Below are 21,478 nucleotides of genomic sequence, written 5' to 3' on the forward strand. Positions count from 1 at the left end.
CGGACCGGTATTTTACACACTCCTCAAGAAAGTAAGTAGTTTTTTTTTTTTTTTTTCACAGAGATTCCACAAAATAAAAAAATCCATCGAGGAAAACATTAAATTTAATACCATGATAACAATAATACACAATAGCGTCGTGAGTTGTTTGCCGTGCTGTTGTGGTGATCAGAGAGGCGGCGGGCCGCGCGGCACCAGGTAGTGCGCATGGCAGCAGGGGTCGGCGGCGGTGCGCAGGTAGTTACGCCCCGAGGGCAGAGCCACCGTGTCCACGCCCCCAGGGAACAGCGCGGGCAGGTCCTCGTCATCCACCTCGGGCAGCACCAGCACCCGGGCTCCCGGCTGCGACAACCACCTCCCCGTCAGACACTGGCGTCGCCCGGGCCAAACACGGCACTGCCGCGTCTGCGGGACAAGCTCTTGAAGTGGAAACTTCTTTAGCCGCTTTGAGCGATTTTTTTTTTGGTAGGGGCGAAACTTAAGGGGCCCGCCTCGTCAGGGGTGTATGTGTGTTAGTGAGGCGGGATGATAAGCGCGACGCTCGCTGGTGCTTCTAGCGCGGTGTCTCCTCTGGACTGGCGCGCAGTCTTCTCGTCGTCACAGGACAACTGTGAAATTTGAGCGGTGACCGTAACATTATATGGCGGAGAAATGAAGATAAAGGTGTAATGCAAGTCCCTTAGGTGCTTTCAAGAATCTGCACTGGTTGTTTTACGCCTAAAAATTACTCTTGAAAACATGCGTTTTAGGCATTTTAACGCTTCTTAAAATACAGTTTAAAAACTTAATCCGAAATTAAAAGTACTTTTCGGTCCTCAGCGAACTCTTAAATGCTATTCGTAAATAGGCCCCACTCGGATATCTTGAGTAGTTTTGAAATCGCGTTGTTTTTCCTGAAGCTCTGCACACCGTATGTGTGCCCAGGTAGGCGGGCCCCTTAATGGGTTCGCGTCACCGACATGCTAGTGACGTGTTGCGCCAGACTGGCGAATCGCAGCGGCCCTGTGTACACGTATACGCATGCATACACTAATACAATGTATATACTCGACTGTATCTTTGCGTGTTGGACTTTCGTTTTTTGGACGGGTAAAAATCTTGTGAGTTTGCATCGCCGACACGCTGTAGTAGCAGTGAGTGAAGTTAATTTGACCACGTGAATACATACATGACCTAGGTCTGACATCACTGGTAAGCCATAGCCAGGTAATGGATTTTTACGTAATTTTGACATACCACTGAAATCTGTTGTGACTAAAAAATTATGTAAGGATAAATGATATCATGCTGACATCGTACTGATATAATACCAAAATCATTTTCTTACGTAAATTTGACGTAGAAATGATGTCATATTACACATTTAAAAACAAAGTTTTAAGTTTTCACTTCTGTTGACAGTCCCCATGACTGGATATATATATATATATATATATATATCTTTTTTTTTAAAAGTCCCATTGATTGCACAATCTCGGTGCATCAAGGCTACGCATCAGCAAAACCGGGACGCCAATCTTCAGCTTCAGTTCGTGTGAAGGCAGGTAACCCCTAGGCAAGACGTGACGGACGCACCAAACGATAGCGCGTTACAAATTCAAAGCAACGCCATCTACTGACGAGGTTCTAAACTAAACTGTCATTAGCGCCTTTAGTTCGCTAGCAGCCGCGAGCTTCACTAAGCGGATGGGTCTCACAAAGGAGAAAGATAGGAAGTTGCCAGACCTTACTATATGACTGTGTGGCGGACATAGAGAAATGACACAAACTCACGGTTTGCGTGTCTATATACTACCTCCTATGATTTTCTATAATAAAACTTAATTTACCCCTTTTTCAGTCTTTTGGGGATGGTATTTAATAATTATATGTAGTCCTAATCACTCTCTGGCCCATAAACTATCTATATGAAAAAATAAATCATGTCGATCCGTGGCTCCGTTCCTGCGTTAAAGAAGGATAAACAAGCACACTTTCGCATTTATAATATCAGTATGGGTTATTATAATATTATCAGTATTAGTAGGGATTCTAAAGTTATTTTCTAACTAGTATAGCTGATGTAGATTATTATTTTATAGCATGATGCAGCTAATTTTATGCAATTATTTTTATTAAATTAATTAAAACAACACTTCATAGTCTCAAATGTGTAGATATTTCCAAATTACACAGGCCTTCACAGCTTAAAGATTTTAGCTTGATATTAAGTGTGAAAAATTTGCGTTATTAATTTCAATGTACGTATTGGATATGGTATGAATGTAATTACACGTTTTATATTAGCTTCACCTGTATGTTTGTTTGTATGTTTGTAACCGACTCCTTTAGGTGCGATTTTGACCCACTTTAAAAGGACAGATTTAATCTAAACTTCGTACACTTATCAAGGACCGGTGACAATACCATAATTTAATAAGTTTATCTCATTATCCTGATTAGGATCGACAGATTTAAATAATTTCCTCGCCCAGCCTCTGTGTGAGAGTAAGTGAGACAACCGTGCAGTCGGCGCATGCGTACCGTCTACCTACTTTCCAGCCCGAGCACTCGGGGTGTTAGTATTATTACAATACAACCTCGACAGCTGGTTTGTTGGCCGAGCGGATTAAGGCGCGGGTCTTCGATGACGTCAACCCACGGATTAACCGTTCGTGGGTTCTAAGCCTGTCCACAGCTGAAAATAATAAATTTTTGTTTTCTTTTCAACAAATTTTGGGATTGGTGTCATGAGGAATTTTGGTTCTTTCCAAGGCAAAAGTAATCTGCGGTATTACAAAATTCGAATTTTTAAAGAATAAAACGGGAAATTTTCCCTTGAAGTAGGGGAAGTTTTTCGTAATTTTGAGGGATTGTGAGTCCAATATGGCAGCCGGGACGTCACAATCCAAGATGGCGGACGGACAAGCCCTGTCCACACTCCTACTCCTGGGCTCGGTCCGGCCTCTACGTTCTGCCACCACGCTTCACGGCGCAGGTTTGGGTCCTGACTGCAACCCACAGGGTCACCACACATCCTCAAGGGCTCGCCAGGGGGGGGGGAAGTAGGGGGGGCAGTTGCCCCCCCCCCCAGAGCCCTGGAGATTCAAAAAAATGTAGCCAAATGCAAAAAAAATACACTCCTTTCCCACAACTTGCCCCCCCCCCCCCAACCCCACCATGGCCATCGGCTGGCGACGCCCTTGCACATCCTCAATTATAACGGGAAGCCCTTTTTTCACAGACGAGAGAGCCAAAACCCGAAGTTAATGCTTTTTTTCCCGTATCTTTTATGTAGCTATCCTAACCAAATCAATCGTCCACAATGTTTTAAAGTATTTATAATGTAGCTAACCTAACCTAATTGACCATTAGTATCCTTTTATCAACACCACCATATTTATTTACAATGAACAAAAAAAAACCGTAGATGCACGATCGGCCGTTTGTCTCTCTCGTCTGTGAAAAGAAGGATTCCCCATCGAAACCTGACAGCTGTCTCCACGAGCAGAGACAGTGTCGGTGCGGTGTTGCCGGATCGCACCCACCGTCCAGTCGGCCGGGGTGCCGACCCCCTTGAGGCGTGACGTCAGCTGCAGGGAGTCCACCACGCGCAGGATCTCGCTGCAACAACGAGCATGTCGCGCCTGCATGTCCATGTCCGACATGTGCACATACAACCTTCCCACACTTTGGTTAACAAGTCCGGAGTAATGGAAGCAGTAGCCTCCTTCAGTGTTGTGCAGGCCCCCCACGTCATTCTGTGGGCCCCGTTGCTAGAAGTCATGATGGACCCCCCCCCCGGGCCTTTTTTTTCCTAACAGAGATAAAAAAACGTTTTTTCCTTTATGTACATTGTTTTAGTTATATATATTTTTTAACCTTTTTACAATTGTTTTTAAAACACATTAAAACTAGTTTTAAGTCAGTGTTTCGATTGTCAACGTAAATTTATTTTGAATAATGGCAAATAAATGAGTGTAAGTGTTCTGCACTGTCAACATGGTGAAACGTCAATTGGTGGTGGTGGTTTTGTTACTCACAGTTGTAGATTCAGACACGTTCTGTACGCACAGCATATTCCGAATAATATTACTCTGGTGTAATATTTCATCGGTAACTAAATTTAGGCCTTACTGTTTAATTGTTTTCCATGATTTATTTATAATTGTCTATTTTTTTTTGTTTTAAGTTTTTTTTTCTTTCCTTCGAAGGCCCCCTAGACCCATGGGCCCCGTTGCCATAGCAACGGTAGCACCGGCCATGTGGGGACCCTGGTTCTGTGTCTCGACTCTGGCAGCGGCATTACGTAGACACGATCTTTTATAAACCCTCAAAGGAAAACAAAACTCGCATGGAGTTATGTCAGGTGAACGTGGAGGCCAGCGGAAAAGAGCTCTGTCGTCTCGACCATTACGACCAATCCAACGGTCAGGGACTTGGACGTTCAACCACTCTCGTGCAAAGAGATTCCAATGGGGAGGGACTCTATACTGTTGCCGAATAAAGTTTACAGGTTCACTCTCTACTTATCGCCATTTTGCGTAGGTGGCGCTGCGAGCGAGCAAACAACAAAGCAGTGCTCGCGCATGCGCTTTTATAAAACTGTTTAATTGTGATCTTGAACCAAAGCTCAAAAACTCTTATAGTTGATGCTATTTAAATTTATAACTGGGACATTCTGCATTGTCAGTTCAGTACCAACTTCTATCACCTAAATAATAAATGACGTGGACTGAATATCATTCGAAAGAATTTATGATTTTGATTTTACCTTAACCCCCCCCCCCCTCTTCAACCAACACCCTAATCCTAACAAATAAACCATTCCCAGCAACAATAAGACAGAATTTGAGAGAAAACAGCAGGGCAAGTGAAGTAGCTTGGCCTCCGGGTTGTAGCCGCGTCCTTGGTTGGTTTCGGTCGACAATGCAGTCGCCATCGTCAGGGAGCAGTTACCTGTAAGGTACTTGTCAGGTAACTGTTCCCTGATGATGGCGACTGCAATGTCTCGACCCGAAACCAAGGACGCGGCTACAACCCAGAAGCCAAGCTACTTCAGACAGTGGCTGTGAAAGCCTAATGCAGTTGAAGGGCCCCAGTCCTGGGCTGGTGCTGGGCCAGAGGCCACGCCACTCACTCGACGTCGCGGCCGGTGCAGTTGGGGTACAGCATGCACAGCTTGAGCCTCCTGTCCGGCCCGATGACGTAGAGCGAGCGCACCGCGAGCGCGGTCTCCGGGTCGCGACTGCCCTCCTCGTCCACCATGTCCAGCAGCACGGCCAGCTCGCGCCGCTCGTCGCTGATGATGGGGTAGGGGAACTCCTCCGGCATGTCCAGGCAGTAGGTCCTGATGTCCTGCAGCACGGCAGTCCGCCCGCGCATACAGGCTCAAGCCCCCTCCACTATTGTTTTAGTGTTTGCCTTGATGAAGCCTAGCCTCAGCTGGGTCGAGCCCCTCCCAAACCATAATCCTGGATCCGCCACTGGTCACGACACAGCGACTATGGATTAATGTTGTCATTTGAAATCAAAATTTCCGAAACCCAGGGGGGAAAGTAAAAAAATGGCATATTTGTCGTTGACAAATGGATCTGAAATACAACCAGATAAACCGAAATGAATCGAAACCTTATTCATCAAACGAAATGACTTGATAGAATACAAATGAAATGATTTGTACCCAAATATAAATGAAATAAAGTAAAATTACACGAAACAGCATCTATACCAGCTAATAATTAGCTCCTTATTTATTTAATCTTATTAACTGAAAATTGCCATTTTTTTTTTTTAATCTGGTCATTCCTGGCGTGTCTGGTGACTCCTGTGTGTACATGAAACACTTTTCAACATAGTGGTAGAATTGAGAAGAAGAAGTGATGCAGAGGCCAAATACACAATCGTTAAAATTGATGTCTGTCTGTTGATCGATCTGTTACAACATCCAGAAAAAAAAAACTGTCCAACGGAGCTTGTTGAATTGCAGAGGATAATAACTTGTCATAGCAACACTCAGACACTCTCTGTCTCGACAAGTATCCCATCCCGACGGGACGCCCGCCTTTGTTTCCGCTCGCTTTGCTCCAAGTCTACTCAACAGATCTACTCAATTCCACGCAAAGTTCACAGACACGGATCCCTCTCTATCTCTATCTATCTCTCGCAGCGGTGGTTTTTTAAACTGTTTTAAATTTACAGATTACTGGATTATACGTATTGTTCTTTAAGTAAATACAGTGGCGTAGCCAGGATTTGTGTATCGGGGGTGTTAAGAAGCATAGCCCCCCGTATTAAAGTGGGGGGTGGGGGGGTCCTCCCCCGGGAAAATTTGATTTTAAGGTGTAAAATAGTGCTATTTTTATTAATTTTAATATGAAATTTGTTTGAGTGATGAATAAGAAATTATTTAAGGTTTTGGTGCTTGGGGGGTATTGTTATAATATTATTTTATACACATGAATTGAATATTTAATTAATTTTTGTTACATTAAATTTCAAAAGAGTTCAATGTCTTAAATTAATATATAGGTATATATAACTTCAAACTCGCCTACAGAAGTAGACACACTTATTTTGTACAGTATAGTTCCCTGAGGTGCCTGGCAGGCAGGTTGGAAACTCGTGTAATCATGGCGACGGGGCGGGCTCGCAGCCAGAACAGACACGAGGGGAACTACTCAGTGGCCCGTCGAGAACAGCGTGATACAGCTACCAGCACGGAGCTACCCGGGCACACGCGGTGCGCAGAGCTTCAGGAACAACCACTCGAGATGTCCGCGTGGGGTCTGCTCACGAAAAGCATTTTAAAGTTCGCCGAGGGCCGAAAAGTACTTTTGATTCCGGATTAAGTTTTTAAACTGTATTTTTAGTAGAGTTAAAATGGCTAAAACGGATTTTTTCAGAGTATTTTTTTTTTTTTTTAGGCGTAAAACAACCAGTGCAGATTCTTGAAAGCACCTAAGGGACTTGCATTACACCTTTATCATAATTTCTCGGCCATATAATGTTACGGTCACCGCTCAAATATCACAGTTATCCTGTGCACTGGGAGAAGACTGCGCGCCAGTCCAGAGAAGACACCGCGCTAGAAGCACCAGCCAGTCCCGCCTCGCTAGCACAGATACGCCCCTGACGAGGCGGGCCCCTTGACGCCGACGAGAGACAAGAGCGACGTGCCGTCAGAGCCGTTCAAGATCAGAGCCGTTCAAGGTCAGAGCCGCGAGCGAGAGACGAGTGGCTGACGCAAGACACGGCCGTGGTGATGGTATTGCTGGCAGTGAAGTGCCTGGTCAAGATGTGTACACTCTGTTAAAGAGAAGCGACTTGGTTATTTTGAATCCTTTCTTTGTTTAGCTTCCTACCTTGCAATACGTCATCGCATGTGAATTGGTTAAGGCATTTGTTTCACATCCTCAGTCATTAATTTAAACCCAGAAATAAATAAATAAAACCTTGATGATGTGACGCCTCGTAAAAAGCATCTAGCTCTCAGAATCTGGCTCAATATGATCACACTTCATCTCAGATAATCCTCGCTTCACGCTCAAAGACGTGGCATTTCAAAATGGGCTTGGTAACGGCCTATTGTTTGAAGGTGAAAAAATAGGTTTCCGAGATAATATTTTTTTATGTGTGTCTCTGTGTAGGGTTATGTGAATATTATAAGTGTATTATAAGTGTGTCTGTTCTCCTTTGTCCTTTTTTTTTCATCTTCCATTTTAATTCTGCTGCTGTATATTTTAAGATGTCTTAATATTCATCGCATTAAAATAAAACTCATACGACCAGTGCCCAGATTTTTGATCTTCTATAAAATAAAACAAATCGTCCATGTAAGGTTTCAAAGAAGAATAAAAAAAATCTTTATCATAAATGGTTGTTAAGTTACTAGACACTTTAAAATATTTTACTGAAAAAAAAATGTTCTTATAAATAGTTTGTAACCACAAAAACATAAAGCATAAATAACATGATCATCGAGTTTGTCCACAAATACGCATTGCACCGAAACAATCTAAGACGTGTAATTACCAGTGACTCGAACCGCGGAGAACTGCCCCCTACTAATTAGTTATTTCATTTCGTCCTTCCCCTCTCCACAAAATTCTGTACTTTTTTTTTATATCGAAACCGCCAAACTATTTTCATAATTTCATAAATAGCTTTTTTTCCCCTTTCAGTTACCTTTAAGTTTCCAAGAAAAGTAGGTGTATCTTAAACCACAACAATGCTTGACTAAAAATCACGGTTAAATTTTTAGTTTTATTCAAGTTTTCAGATCTGAGTAACGCAAGCTTTAATGCCGCAGATAACTCAAAACCATGGATAATTGAAAAACACATAAATATCGTTTAGCAGCTTCCCTAAAATAACAATTTCCGATTTATCCCTATTAATTTATCAAATTAAAAAATCGACGTCTTCCGACCACATTGATACTTAAGAACTGAGGCCTCTGACTCGGCAAATTTTCAAGGTCGCTCTCCGTAAAAGAACTTGGATTGTAAGAACTTGGAATGACCTCGGCAGTATTTCAAAACCAAGAGAGGGATGATAAAGTGCCTCACGTCCACTTCCCAAACCAGACTCAAGGTCCTCACTCAGTCGAGTCATCGTCAACAATGTGCTTCTCGCGGCTGTGGCACTAGAGGCGGCACTGTGCAGACACTGGCGGGCAACTGCGTGGCAGACACTGGCGGGCAACTGCGCGGCAGACACTGGCGGGCAACTGCGTGGCAGACACTGGCGGGCAACTGCGCGGCAGACACTGGCGGGCAACTGCGTGGCAGACACCGGCGGGCAACTGCGCGGCAGACACTGGCGGGCAACTGCGCGGCAGACACTGGCGGGCAACTGCGTGGCAGACACCGGCGGGCAACTGCGTGGCAGACACCGGCGGGCAACTGCGTGGCAGACACCGGCGGGCAACTGCGCGGCAGACACCGGCGGGCAACTGCGCGGCAGACACCGGCGGGCAACTGCGCGGCAGACACTGGCGGGCAACTGCGCGGCAGACACTGGCGGGCAACTGCGTGGCAGACACTGGCGGGCAACTGCGTGGCAGACACTGGCGGGCAACTGCGTGGCAGACACTGGCGGGCAACTGCGCGGCAGACACTGGCGGGCAACTGCGCGGCAGACACTGGCGGGCAACTGCGCGGCAGACACTGGCGGGCAACTGCGCGGCAGACACTGGCGGGCAACTGCGCGGCAGACACCGGCGGGCAACTGCGCGGCAGACACCGGCGGGCAACTGCGTGGCAGACACTGGCGGGCAACTGCGCGGCAGACACTGGCGGGCAACTGCGCGGCAGACACCGGCGGGCAACTGCGTGGCAGACACCGGCGGGCAACTGCGCGGCAGACACTGGCGGGCAACTGCGCGGCAGACACTGGCGGGCAACTGCGCGGCAGACACCGGCGGGCAACTGCGTGGCAGACACCGGCGGGCAACTGCGCGGCAGACACTGGCGGGCAACTGCGCGGCAGACACTGGCGGGCAACTGCGCGGCAGACACTGGCGGGCAACTGCGTGGCAGACACTGGCGGGCAACTGCGCGGCAGACACTGGCGGGCAACTGCGCGGCAGACACCGGCGGGCAACTGCGCGGCAGACACCGGCGGGCAACTGCGTGGCAGACACTGGCGGGCAACTGCGCGGCAGACACTGGCGGGCAACTGCGCGGCAGACACCGGCGGGCAACTGCGTGGCAGACACCGGCGGGCAACTGCGCGGCAGACACTGGCGGGCAACTGCGTGGCAGACACTGGCGGGCAACTGCGCGGCAGACACTGGCGGGAAACTGCGCGGCAGACACTGGCGGGCAACTGCGTGGCAGACACTGGCGGGCAACTTCGCGGCAGACACTGGCGGGCAACTGCGCGGCAGACACTAGCGGGCAACTGCGTGGCAGACACTGGAGTCCAGAGGTCTCCAGGGCCCGCGTGTCACCGACTAGTCTGTTATATCGACATTTGTTAACGCAGTTACATTATCATTCTCAACTTGCATTGTGATTCCAGGTGTTGTAACAGCTCGCCTTGTATCACCTGAAATAACATTACTGCCTTCACCGAGGTTTAGCGTATTTTAATCATAACTTCATTGATAAAGTGAGTTGGGGGGGGGGGGTAATTCTGGCCCGCCACTGAGGGTTGCCAGGGGTTGGAAAGGAACCCGCCACCCTTGCGCCCGGGCATAATGAGTCAGCGACCTCGACCACTTGTAGCCCTTCCCGACTCTCACTTTACTTCTGCACGCATATACAAGTAATACAAATAAAATAATAGAATGAATGCAGTAATATTACAAATACGGTTTGTAAAAATTAAGTTCAATTGGTTCAATTTTTAAAATTAATATTCAGTACTCAATATTAACATATTTTTTGTATCAAAACCACAGTAGTCAAATGCCTTGTGTTTAGTGGGGATGAAGTATGTAGTGTTTGACACGTTACACTCGGCCATGCTACATGGCCCGGGCTGGCAGCGGTGCTGTGGACACGACCCAGCCACCAGGCCACTCACGTCCAGCCACCGGGCCACTCACGTCCAGCCACCGGGTCACTCACGTCCAGCCACCGGGCCACTCACGTCCAGCCACCAGGCCACTCACGTCCAGCCACCAGGCCACTCACGTCCAGCCACCAGGCCACTCACGTCCAGCCACCGGGCCATTCACGTCCAGCCACCGGGCCACTCACGTCCAGCCACCAGGCCACTCACGTCCAGCCACCGGGCCACTCACGTCCAACCACCGGGCCACTCACGTCCAGCCACCGGGCCACTCACGTCCCGCCACCGGGCCATTCACGTCCCGCCACCGGACCACTCACGTCCCGCCACCGGGCCACTCACGTCCAGCCACCAGGCCACTCACGTCCAGCCACCAGGCCACTCACGTCCAGCCACCAGGCCACTCACGTCCAGCCACCAGGCCACTCACGTCCCGCCACCAGGCCACAAACGTCCAGCCACCAGGCCACTCACGTCCAGCCACCAGGCCACTCACGTCCCGCCACCAGGCCACTCACGTCCCACCACCGGGCCACTCACGTCCAGCCACCAGGCCACTCACGTCCAGCCACCAGGCCACTCACGTCCAACCACCGGGCCACTCACGTCCCGCCACCAGGCCACTCGCGTCTAGCCACCAGGCCACTCACGTCCAGCCACCAGGCCACTCACGTCCAGCCACCAGGTCACTCACGTCCAGCCACCAGGCCATTCACATCCAGCCACCAGGCCACTCACGTCCAGCCACCAGGCCACTCGCGTCCAGCCACCGGGCCACTCACGTCCAGCCACCAGGCCACTCACGTCCCGCCACCAGGCCACTCGCGTCTAGCCACCAGGCCACTCACGTCCAGCCACCAGGCCACTCACGTCCAGCCACCAGGCCATTCACGTCCAGCCACCAGGCCACTCACGTCCGGCCACCAGGCCACTCACGTCCCGCCACCAGGCCACTCGCGTCTAGCCACCAGGCCACTCACGTCCAGCCACCAGGCCACTCACGTCCAGCCACCAGGCCACTCACGTCCAGCCACCAGGCCACTCACGTCCCGCCACCAGGCCACTCACGTCCAGCCACCAGGCCACTCACGTCCAGCCACCAGGCCATTCACGTCCAGCCACCAGGCCACTCACGTCCAGCCACCAGGCCACTCACGTCCAGCCACCAGGCCACTCACGTCCAGCCACCAGGCCACTCACGTCCCGCCACCAGGCCACTCGCGTCTAGCCACCAGGCCACTCACGTCCAGCCACCAGGCCACTCACGTCCAGCCACCAGGCCACTCACGTCCAGCCACCAGGCCACTCACGTCCCGCCACCAGGCCACTCACGTCCAGCCACCAGGCCACTCACGTCCAGCCACCAGGCCACTCACGTCCAGCCACCAGGCCACTCACGTCCAGCCACCAGGCCACTCACGTCCAGCCACCAGGCCATTCACGTCCAGCCACCAGGCCACTCACGTCCGGCCACCAGGCCACTCACGTCCAGCCACCAGGCCACTCACGTCCAGCCACCAGGAGTGGTCCCGCAGGTTGTTGCAGGACAGCGCGAGCAGCTTCACTCCCCGCGCCCGGAAGTCGCGGTCGTAGGCGGCCATCTTGCCCAGCTCCGTGGTGCACACGGGCGTGAAGTCGGCTGGGTGCGCGAACAGCACGCACCACCTGCGGACACGAGCCTAGCTCTGGGGGGTGAACAACACACACCTGCGGACACGAGCCTAGCTCTGGGGGGCGAACAACACACACCTGCGGACACGAGCCTAGCTCTGAGGCGCGAACAACACACACCTGCAGACACGAGCCTAGCTCTGAGGCGCGAACAACACACACCTGCAGACACGAGCCTAGCTCTGAGGCGCGAACAACACACACCTGCAGACACGAGCCTAGCCTGTCCAACTGCCTGGGCCACCCCCGGGTGGGGGATCCCACGTTGACAGTCTTTAGTTGCGGAATGAACTGTTTTTATTAATAACAGGGAGGGCCCCGACAATATGATTCGCTCCCGGCCCTGGCTTCTCTGGGCGGCCCGCCATTAGCCTCGCGGTCGCTCACTAGTCTTCCTTACCTGGCGGTCCGTCACTTCCGCGGCTAGGTCACGCGTACAGACTTGCTTCTGTAATCTCACTTTGAAAGTGTTTTTTTTTTTTTTTTTTAATTCTGAAACTACCCGAAACATAGCGCATGGAGCCTAACATTGAGACTCTGCCATGATGTCCATTTTCTCTTCAAACAGTTTGTATTGACGTCGCTGAAAATGTCACTAACACAGCTCCATATGTATATCAGGGGTGCCCACAAGGGGGGGGTAACGACGCAGACTGCGTCATTAAAATTTCAGGGGGGGGGGGGTGGTTAAAAGACGAGAAAAATGTATATATTATTTACATAATTATAGCTTCTAATGTGAAAATCCGTTTCTGGTGCTTTTATAATTGAATGGGATCTTGTAAATCAAATTGGCAACCCCGCACTTTCCTCAACAAAAGCAGTTTGGCATCTGTCGGTTCAGGATGGAAATATTACCTGATATGACCAAAATTATTATTAGAAAATAAGTTTTAATTAATGCAAAATGTGATAAAATATAATACTAAAAAAGTATAATATTATAAAATAATTGAGTAAATCATTGAGAAAATGGCATAAAAAATTTCCGGCGGTGGGAGGGGTCAACATTAGATTGGGGAGGGGGGGGGGGGTGAGTCATAGTGTTGGGGGGGGGGGGTGGGCACCTCTGTGTATTTGTGTGTGTTTGTGTGTGTATGTATGTGTAAGGTTCAATACTATGAGTTCTCTTTGGGGGGTGGAGGGGCATTGAATAGGATCTAACATTTGCCGTATGTTTAACACGACAATCAACTAGAATCGTGTTCAGAAAAAAAAAATCGGGACATTTCCGACATGGCGAAATTTCCATACACGTTTAATTTTATCACATGTAAATAGTATTTACATTGTTAAAAATTACCATTGTTTTAAAATGTGAAAAAAGTATGAAATGTCAGGAAATATAAATTACGTAATGTAGGAACCTACGTTATAATTGGTTTCTAAAGTTGGTATACGCCAGTAAACACTGCTGCGATAAGATTATCTCTAATTCAAACAGATTCACACGCAGTCCACATATATGCTCTGCGTCAAATCACTCCTCAACGTTCAACAATTCTAAGGGCATATATAGTCAGAGAGGGGCAGTGAGGGGAAACGGCTCTCCTCTGAAGCAACTCCTTAACAAACTTAAATGGACTAATTACGCCCCCATTTTTGGCCACTTAATATACAAAACTAGAGAGTAGCCTCTTCTTTAATCACGTATAAGAACTTAATCATATTGTAAGGATCGACTTTCATCAGATAGGACCACGGAAGCCCTCTTGTCTTGAGGGTGCAAATCCCCCTAAAAAAAAAAAGGCCGTTAGCAATTTATTCTTACAGCTTCCTTTCTCTTGCCCCCCCCCCCCTTTTTTTTTCCTACAACAAATCCTGGCCACGCCCATGTTGGGTAAATTGGTATACAAATGCACATGTCGATGTTGAGGACAATAACTGGTGTTGGTAGTAAAGGCCCTGTCGCACTGTCGAATGTTTGTCTCCGATGTATTTGACAATAGAGTTGGAGAGGTAGTAGTGGACGGAAAATTGCCTCCAATTTTCTGCATCACATAGGGATATTTGAACAGATCACCTCAAATGTCTTAAGTTCTGTCACGCTATCAAAGATTTTTTTTGGCCAAAGCTATCTCAAACTCTTCAAATGTTTATCTCAATATTTAAACTAAACAGTGCTGGATGGAATTTTTGAACTTGTTATATTTGTGCATTTTTAAATTTTTTGAATGAATATAAATCTAAATGAACAATAATATTTGTTTCATAATGTAATAAACGATGAGTGATTATTTTTTAAGTTATGCAAATATAATTTCATTTTTACACATAAAATGTTTTCACACACGACATTCATATAAACATTATTTTAGTTATTTAACTCTTGTAACCTCTTTAATCGCCCGTGTGCCCTTCGTCATTTAGAATATCGTTGTGGCGGATGTCAGTTCCGTCTTCTCTAGACAGATGTATATTAGAACCAGTCCTATGTTCGCAATAATGGGAGGTGAGGTGTGGTGTACTCACGAGTCGCCCAGCCAGTCGTGGAAGCGGATGGGCCCCTGGGTGGTGTCCGCGGGAAAGTCGGGGATAGCGGCGCCCAGCCTCATGCTGTCTGCCCCGCGCGCGACTGAGCGGTCCGCGTCTCCCCGCCTGGGGCCCGTCGCAGCGTGGGGGGAGCCGCGGGGCTACAAGTGTCCGGTGTCCAGGCGCTCACCTCATTGGCCAAACAAGCGATCTGCAACTAAAGAAAAAGGGGGGGGGGGTGGTCTGTAAAGTCGTTTTACGGACGATAATTTTACATGATAACGTCATAAGAAAACATTGATGAAAAATTGCATACTTTTTAATTTTCAAATATTATTTACAGTTTTTGCAAATTTAATTTAAATATATTGTTTTAATATAATTACGAACAATTAATTAAAAAGCCCGCCTTAACCTGTTTGATATTATAGAAGATTTTCTCGCACGGTGGTTGGCCGGTTCTTTCACGCTCGGATCAGGCGGAACGTGACAATTTTTCGTGCGTGCAGCCGGCGCTCATCGATTTATAAGACATTATCACGTCAATTTTTTTTTTTTTTTTTTGCTGTCGGGATTAGACGGGAGAATTCGGCGCAGATCGGAATCGCTCGGAAGTGATCGGCGAGTTTCTTGTTTCTTCACCGGATATGGATGCGCCTGAATTCACCGGTCAGGGAAAACTCCTGAAGGATTTTTGTATCAAGAGTGATGGAACGTTTTATGGTTAATATGCATTAAGTGTGTATCCATATAATTCTTCACTCGGTGATCATGACCCGGGATTGTATCGTAAATATAAACTGCTAAAAACAATACTGGTGTATAGCCTCGGTAGATGCGCAGTGATAGGCCGAGGTTTTTTTTTACTTTTTTCTAACCTAACTAAAACTAAGTGTATATGCGGGAGGGATCCGTGCTAGGGAGGGACCTAAGTGCGTCTCAGGCCGAAGCCTATCCGCTCTCATGCTGGGTTTTAGCCATGCAGGAAGGGTAACATATGCATCATGTGCTAGGAGGGGATTGGCCAGACATGGCTAACTCCCCTCTCTGACTGTTCTAGACTAAAACCAAATAAGTTGGGCCCAGGTAAAACCTGCATGGATACAGAGAAAACCCTGGACACTTTCATGCGGGATGCAAAACTATCATGCGTTCTTCGAGTCCTGGTCCTCCTGCTCACAAGTCTGTCACCATCTCAGTCTAGGTTGGCAGTTCTTGCATATCTCGTGGCCTATTTTACACTGGAAGATTGCTGGGCTCATGTGTTGTAACACACTAGGCATTCCAACATTTGCATCGTCATATCATATAGTGATAGTTTATCCTCTTCACAAATCTCTCAATTTTGCAGTTTTCTTTGATAGAAAATAAATGGGACCAAAAAATAACCCAAACACTATGTGGCTTATTAAACCTTAAAAATTTAAAATACGTATTTACTGGCTGTAAGGTTTCCCTTTGAAAAGTTCCCTACATGTACACTGACCATTAAGTATGTGATAGTTTCATGCCCTATAATAAGTGTTGCCCAATAATAAGAGATACCCAAAAGTGAATTTAACGCGACCTGTTACTTTTCATCATACGGCATCGACGAATGACTTACTGCCGGACAGGGTATCATCTTGTCTGACATCACTGACAAGCAGGCATGATAGAAGGATTGGTTAGTACAGCGAAATCTGATCACACGTTTTTAGTAAATAAAGAAACACTGCTGAAGGTACTTCTCCAAATTTTGAAGTAATTCTGTTCTGACGATGCCTCTTCTTTCCTGTGTATAGATAACTAGCTGCAATACCCGGCGTTGCCCGGGCTGAGCACAGGGTGTAGTAAGTAATTGTCTTCTTAATTTGAATGTCAAGTGTGAAAATTTATTTATATCATTTTCAGATCCCGACAGACGATGTTCTGCCAGTTTATAGTTATTTACCTGGTCTGTATGTAATTTAGACTTTATAAAGCAATATAGAAAAAAGCTGAAAAATAAGAGATTACTGATATTGAAAAGATTCCATTATCTAGCTAATGCTCGGCATGCATTGCAATGACTCATTCTTTTTTGTTTTGTAATATGTTTGATGTAGTTCCACATATACAAATCATCTATCCATCTCTCTATATATATTTATCTCTATCTACATCTATACACATCTATGTATCTCTCTATCTCTATTTATCTCTTTATATCTACATATTTACTTCCCACTATCTCTATATCCTCTATATATAAGTCTCTATATAGCTCTATACATCTATAGGTATATCTCTTTATCTAACCCATTTCATACTCTATACCTCGCTCTATCTCAACTTATCTCTCCGTCTCTATCTCACTATACACACAACTCTATCTCTGTCTCTTTTTTATATTTAAATAAATTGTGTCATGCGTGCGCACTTATACAACAAAAACAGACGAAGTGCCGCTACATAAAATGAAATAAACACATTTTTTGACACGATTCGTGCTCCAACTATTGAAAAATAGTTATACCCAGGGGCGTAGCCAGGGGGGGGGGGGGAGGTTAGGGGTTCTAACCCCCCCCCCCCCCCCCCTGAGCACAAATTATTGTTTCTTAACTGAAAGCAGTTTAGCTAAAAGCTATCACCGGCCACTGCACTGAAGGGGAAGATTAAGCGAGCCCTACCGATTCTCCTTCCCTTCCCCTACTCCTGTCGCGAGCAGAAGCTATAAGGTTATGACGCCGTGACGGGTCCCAAGTTTTCAAATATCTTACACCTACTGTATTTAACCAGCGCGGTAATTATAAGCAGGTGGTGACTGGGCTTCCAAAAGTGTAAGGATCGCTGTGTGTGTATAGAATTGAGACGACATGGTGTCATGTAACTCCTCAAGCTAAAGCTAATTGTTTCCAGGAATAGATCAGTTCTGCCGAAACCCAACCATTTTTATTCATTTTTTTTGTATTGTCGAGCTTCGAGCATGATTTATGATTTTGAGTGGACGTAAACAAGGCACTTTTATTGATAAAAATATATTTAATTATGTTCTTACTTAATTACTCAAACAATTTTTTTTATTAAAAAATTAATAATATTTTTACCATTACAATATTTAAAGTTAAGTACTAAAAACTGCTAAAATAGCACTATTTTACACCTTAAAATCCAAATTTTTCCACCTCCGGACCCCTCACTTTATTAGGGGGGGGGGGGGGAGGAACCATGCGTCTTAACCCCTCCCATACACAAATCCTGGCTACGCCACTGGTTATACCGTCTCAGTAACCTTCATGGGCATACGCATAACAAATCACCAAAATTTCATCGCAATCGGATGAATGGTATAGGAACGCATACGGCACAAACAAACGAAAATTAAAGACATGACAAACGCACCAAACGATGGTGCGTTTAAAATTCAAGGCAACTCTATCTATTGACGAATTTAAGAAAAAAACTGTTATTAACGTCTTTATTTTGCTAGCCGCTGCGAGCTCCACTAAGCGGGCTGGTCTCACCAAGGAGAAAAATATTAATTTGCCAGACCTTACTATGTGTATGATCGTGTGTCAGACATAGAGAAATGACACTCACTCACTATTTGTATGTCTATGACCTATGATTTTTTTCTGTTATAAAATGAAATTATCTCTTTTTTACTCCCTTAGGGATGGAATTTCATATTAATATGGGGTCTATGTGTTAATCCAGGTTATAAGTTAGCTGTAGGCCAAAATTAATTCAAATCCATTCAGTAGTTTTTACGTGAAAGAGTAACAAACATCTATCCATCCATACTTACAAACTTTCGCGTTTATAATATTATTAGGATTCAATGGAATGCCAGATCTCTGGGGGCTAATCAATTTCCCTTTGAACTGTACTTACGACAACATACTGTAGATATTATCATGCTTTGTGAAACACGACTTTCTCCGAATAGGTTTCCAGATTATGTCCTGTACCTACAGATCCGATAGTGTTTACCAGGTTACAGCTATTTACATTCATAAGAAGTACATTGTCGAGACGATTGATGTAGACTATCGGCCGGAGGCTGATAATATTGAGGCCATAGCTATATCGGTACATTATTTACATTCTGTGTGTACTATGGTTTCACTGTATGTCCATCCTAATACCAACCTGCATGCTGATACTTGGAAGACCTTTTTTGGCCACTTTTGGACCCTGGTAATCATTTCACACTAGTTGGGAGAATGCATATAGTGATGCTGCTGGGAAACAACTATTGGATTTTATTAATACCTCGCAATAAATGATATTGTATGATAAACATCATACTTGTTTAGGTAATTATGCACAGCGAGCAGTTTCCGGTATCACCATACAATATCTCCATAGGATGGTGAATTTGACCCTCATGTATAACAATATACACAGATGCATTAAAAATGGACTTTGGTGTTGGGGCAGCCTTTTATGATAGTTATAAAAAAACTTATGTGTTATATATCAGCTGCCGCTTATAACCACCATTTACTATGCTGAGGTGTATGCGGTATATAAAGTCTTGCTGTATGTCTGGCGGGAAAACATACAACACCCCATCATTATTACTGACTCGTATAGTTTAATCCACATATGTATGGAATTGTCCAAATTGCATATTGTGGCACAATTTATATGTATACCAGGTCATATTGGAATTCGGATTAATGAGATGGCTCTACACAGGCACGGTGGTGACAGCAATTTTGACGTCGTACCGACCATGGCCTCTAAGCCCGTGCTCCGCACCGCCAGTACCAGATCCCGTTTTCGGAGCGCACCCTTAGCCCAGCCGGAATGAGTCAAACGAGCGCCCCGGGCGTGACCTCAATAAACTCGAATAAACTTCAGGACACGAAACCCCGGGGACTCGATTCATAAAACAATCAATGAATGAGACACTAAACAATAGTAATTATTCATAAGCATTAAGTAAGTGCGTCGTAGGTAATCCGTGCGAGCACTGCAGCACGGAGTGGGCAACGAACCTCATTACCAGTCTCCGCGGCCACTGTCCTTAATTACAGAGCCCGTGAACCTGATCAAGTCAGGTTATGAGAAATCCAACCTAAAAAATTTACACGGAGACAATTTGTCACTATATTGACAGTCGTCAACTTGGTGCGACATTTCAAATCATTAAATAATACAAAACAGTTGTTAAGCCTTAAGCACCCAATTACCAGGTGCTAGATTTTATTTAAGCTCCTGGAATGTGTTTATTGTTATAATTCAACCAATCAATATAATATAAGTTTTTGGCGCCGTCTCACAAGGGAAGTGAAAGTTCCCCCCCCCCCCCCCTCTTGCGAGGCGGCCATGTTCGGCAGTCTCGAACCACTCTGCGCCGGGTCAAGACGTGTTCGTCCGTGAGCAGCCTTCACCTTTGTGCTCACCGATCGCTCCTTCTGTAAGTAATGTAATCACATAACCTTCTAATTCGCTGCTGCTCACGTCGACTCGGCGTGTATTCCGCAGAACCGGGCCTATCCCGACGTCTTTTTAGTGATTACGCACCGCATCGTGGATCACGCCACTTATGGTACTGGCCGACTCCAACCACAGTGTTTTTTAGTTAATTCTCCGCGCATACGCATGCCGGCTCCAACGTCACTTAAATGTTGACGTCCCTCGGCCTATGGTCCCTGATTTTCTGTTTGCGAAAATGTCCTGTTTTGCCCATGTAGCTCTCGTCGATGAGAAAGTGAGTTCAGGCCAACGTGGCCGGGACCGGAAAGTAAGGGACCAGGAGGGAACTATGCGTATGTGGAAGGAATGGTAGATGGTAGTAAGGATAATGCGATGATGTCCGTTTTCACCAGCTCCTTTTATTTCCGTACAGAGAGCCTGTCGCAGCCTGGCCGGCACATCGCGAAACGAGCGTCCTCCTCTGCCGTGACCCGGACTCCCGGAAACTAACACTTGGAGACAAAATGAGAACTGGCGTAAAACGAATGCAGACCCATAGCGAATCGTACCGGTTACGAAAAGTTCACTGGTGCTTCGTAGCACGTACGCGACTCGTGACATATGCGTAAACGACTATATGACGGTATATACAGATTAAGAAAGTAGAAAAGTCAGACGAGCACCGCGTGCATCTCGAGCGGAATGAGTTGCGGAGTTACGAAGACGCGATCTTGTTAACGAGGCTTATCGTGAGGAATCCTGTCACAGCCTGGACGACCACGTCGGTAGACGAATGTTTCATCCATGCTGCGACCCGGATCCCGTACTACCTCTCGCGGTGGCGGAGCGAAGGAGGTCCGCTCCGTGCGACTCCCAGTTGGCAACTGACTGACGCTCTGCCGCCCGCCCGCGCCGGCTGCGGAGGGGAGGAAGGGGAAACGGGCCGGCGGGGAAGACGCGACTCGCGCGACCGGCTAGGTTTGCCGATCTACATGATATGACACAGCACTTGGATGAGTTAAAGAATTAATACAAAAGAAGTATTTACACAACATTTACACACTCGTGGTTACTCGTGGTCACTTAAAGAAAAGGCATAAAAACATAACTATTTATACACTGTGATGTCTGCTGACGTACCAGGGCGCACGCAGGTTCGTCCCTGCTCGTAGCACTGCACTTAGGTTGCACTGGTATTGCAAGAGAGGACTTTGACGAGGCATAATGGCCTGAAGGAGCCAAGGAGACACTTGGGTCGACGTCAATGTTACAGTTAATTCAGGGTCACGCTCGTCGAGCCCTCCCAGACTCGTTAACTCTCGGCGCTGGCCGTTTCCAGCAAACATCAATCACGTTCCCGCGAGACTGCAGCGGTAAAATCCAAGGGTTGTTGTAGTGTTGTGTTTTGTTTTAAAGTGTAAATGTAATACGGCGTAGATGCCGCACA

The 21,478-nt window shown here is 46.7% G+C and overlaps 1 protein-coding gene across 2 annotated transcripts; it reads right to left on the reverse strand.

Moving 5' to 3' along the window:
• Nucleotides 1–86: 86 nt before the first annotated feature.
• Nucleotides 87–20,917, reverse strand: LOC134537323 (peroxiredoxin-6-like). 2 transcript variants are annotated; one of them, XM_063377626.1, is made up of 6 exons: nt 20,862–20,917; nt 14,644–14,860; nt 12,009–12,165; nt 5,120–5,337; nt 3,528–3,603; nt 87–342 (listed from the first exon to the last, which is right to left on the reverse strand). In XM_063377626.1, the coding sequence occupies exons 2-6, from the start codon at nt 14,724–14,726 to the stop codon at nt 169–171; spliced, it is 708 nt and encodes a 235-aa protein (XP_063233696.1). In that variant the 5' UTR covers nt 14,727–14,860; nt 20,862–20,917; the 3' UTR covers nt 87–168. The 2 variants fall into 2 exon arrangements, with proteins under 2 accessions (XP_063233696.1, XP_063233697.1); XM_063377627.1 differs by lacking the exon at nt 20,862–20,917 and adding an exon at nt 18,499–18,675.
• Nucleotides 20,918–21,478: the final 561 nt, after the last annotated feature.

Source organism: Bacillus rossius, chromosome 12 (genome assembly GCF_032445375.1).
Source record: "Bacillus rossius redtenbacheri isolate Brsri chromosome 12, Brsri_v3, whole genome shotgun sequence".
Classification (NCBI taxonomy): domain Eukaryota; kingdom Metazoa; phylum Arthropoda; class Insecta; order Phasmatodea; family Bacillidae; genus Bacillus; species Bacillus rossius.

Coding starts and splice junctions, on each gene's coding strand:
- LOC134537323 (XM_063377626.1), bottom strand. CDS start 14,726: ATGAGGCTGGGCGCCGCTATCCCCGACTTTCCCGCGGACACCACCCAG. Junction 5,338..12,008: donor ACCACTCCTGGTGGCTGGAC/GTGAGTGGCCTG, acceptor GCCGTGCTGCAG/GACATCAGGACCTACTGCCT. Junction 3,604..5,119: donor TGCACCGGCCGCGACGTCGA/GTGAGTGGCGTG, acceptor TCGTTGTTGCAG/CGAGATCCTGCGCGTGGTGG.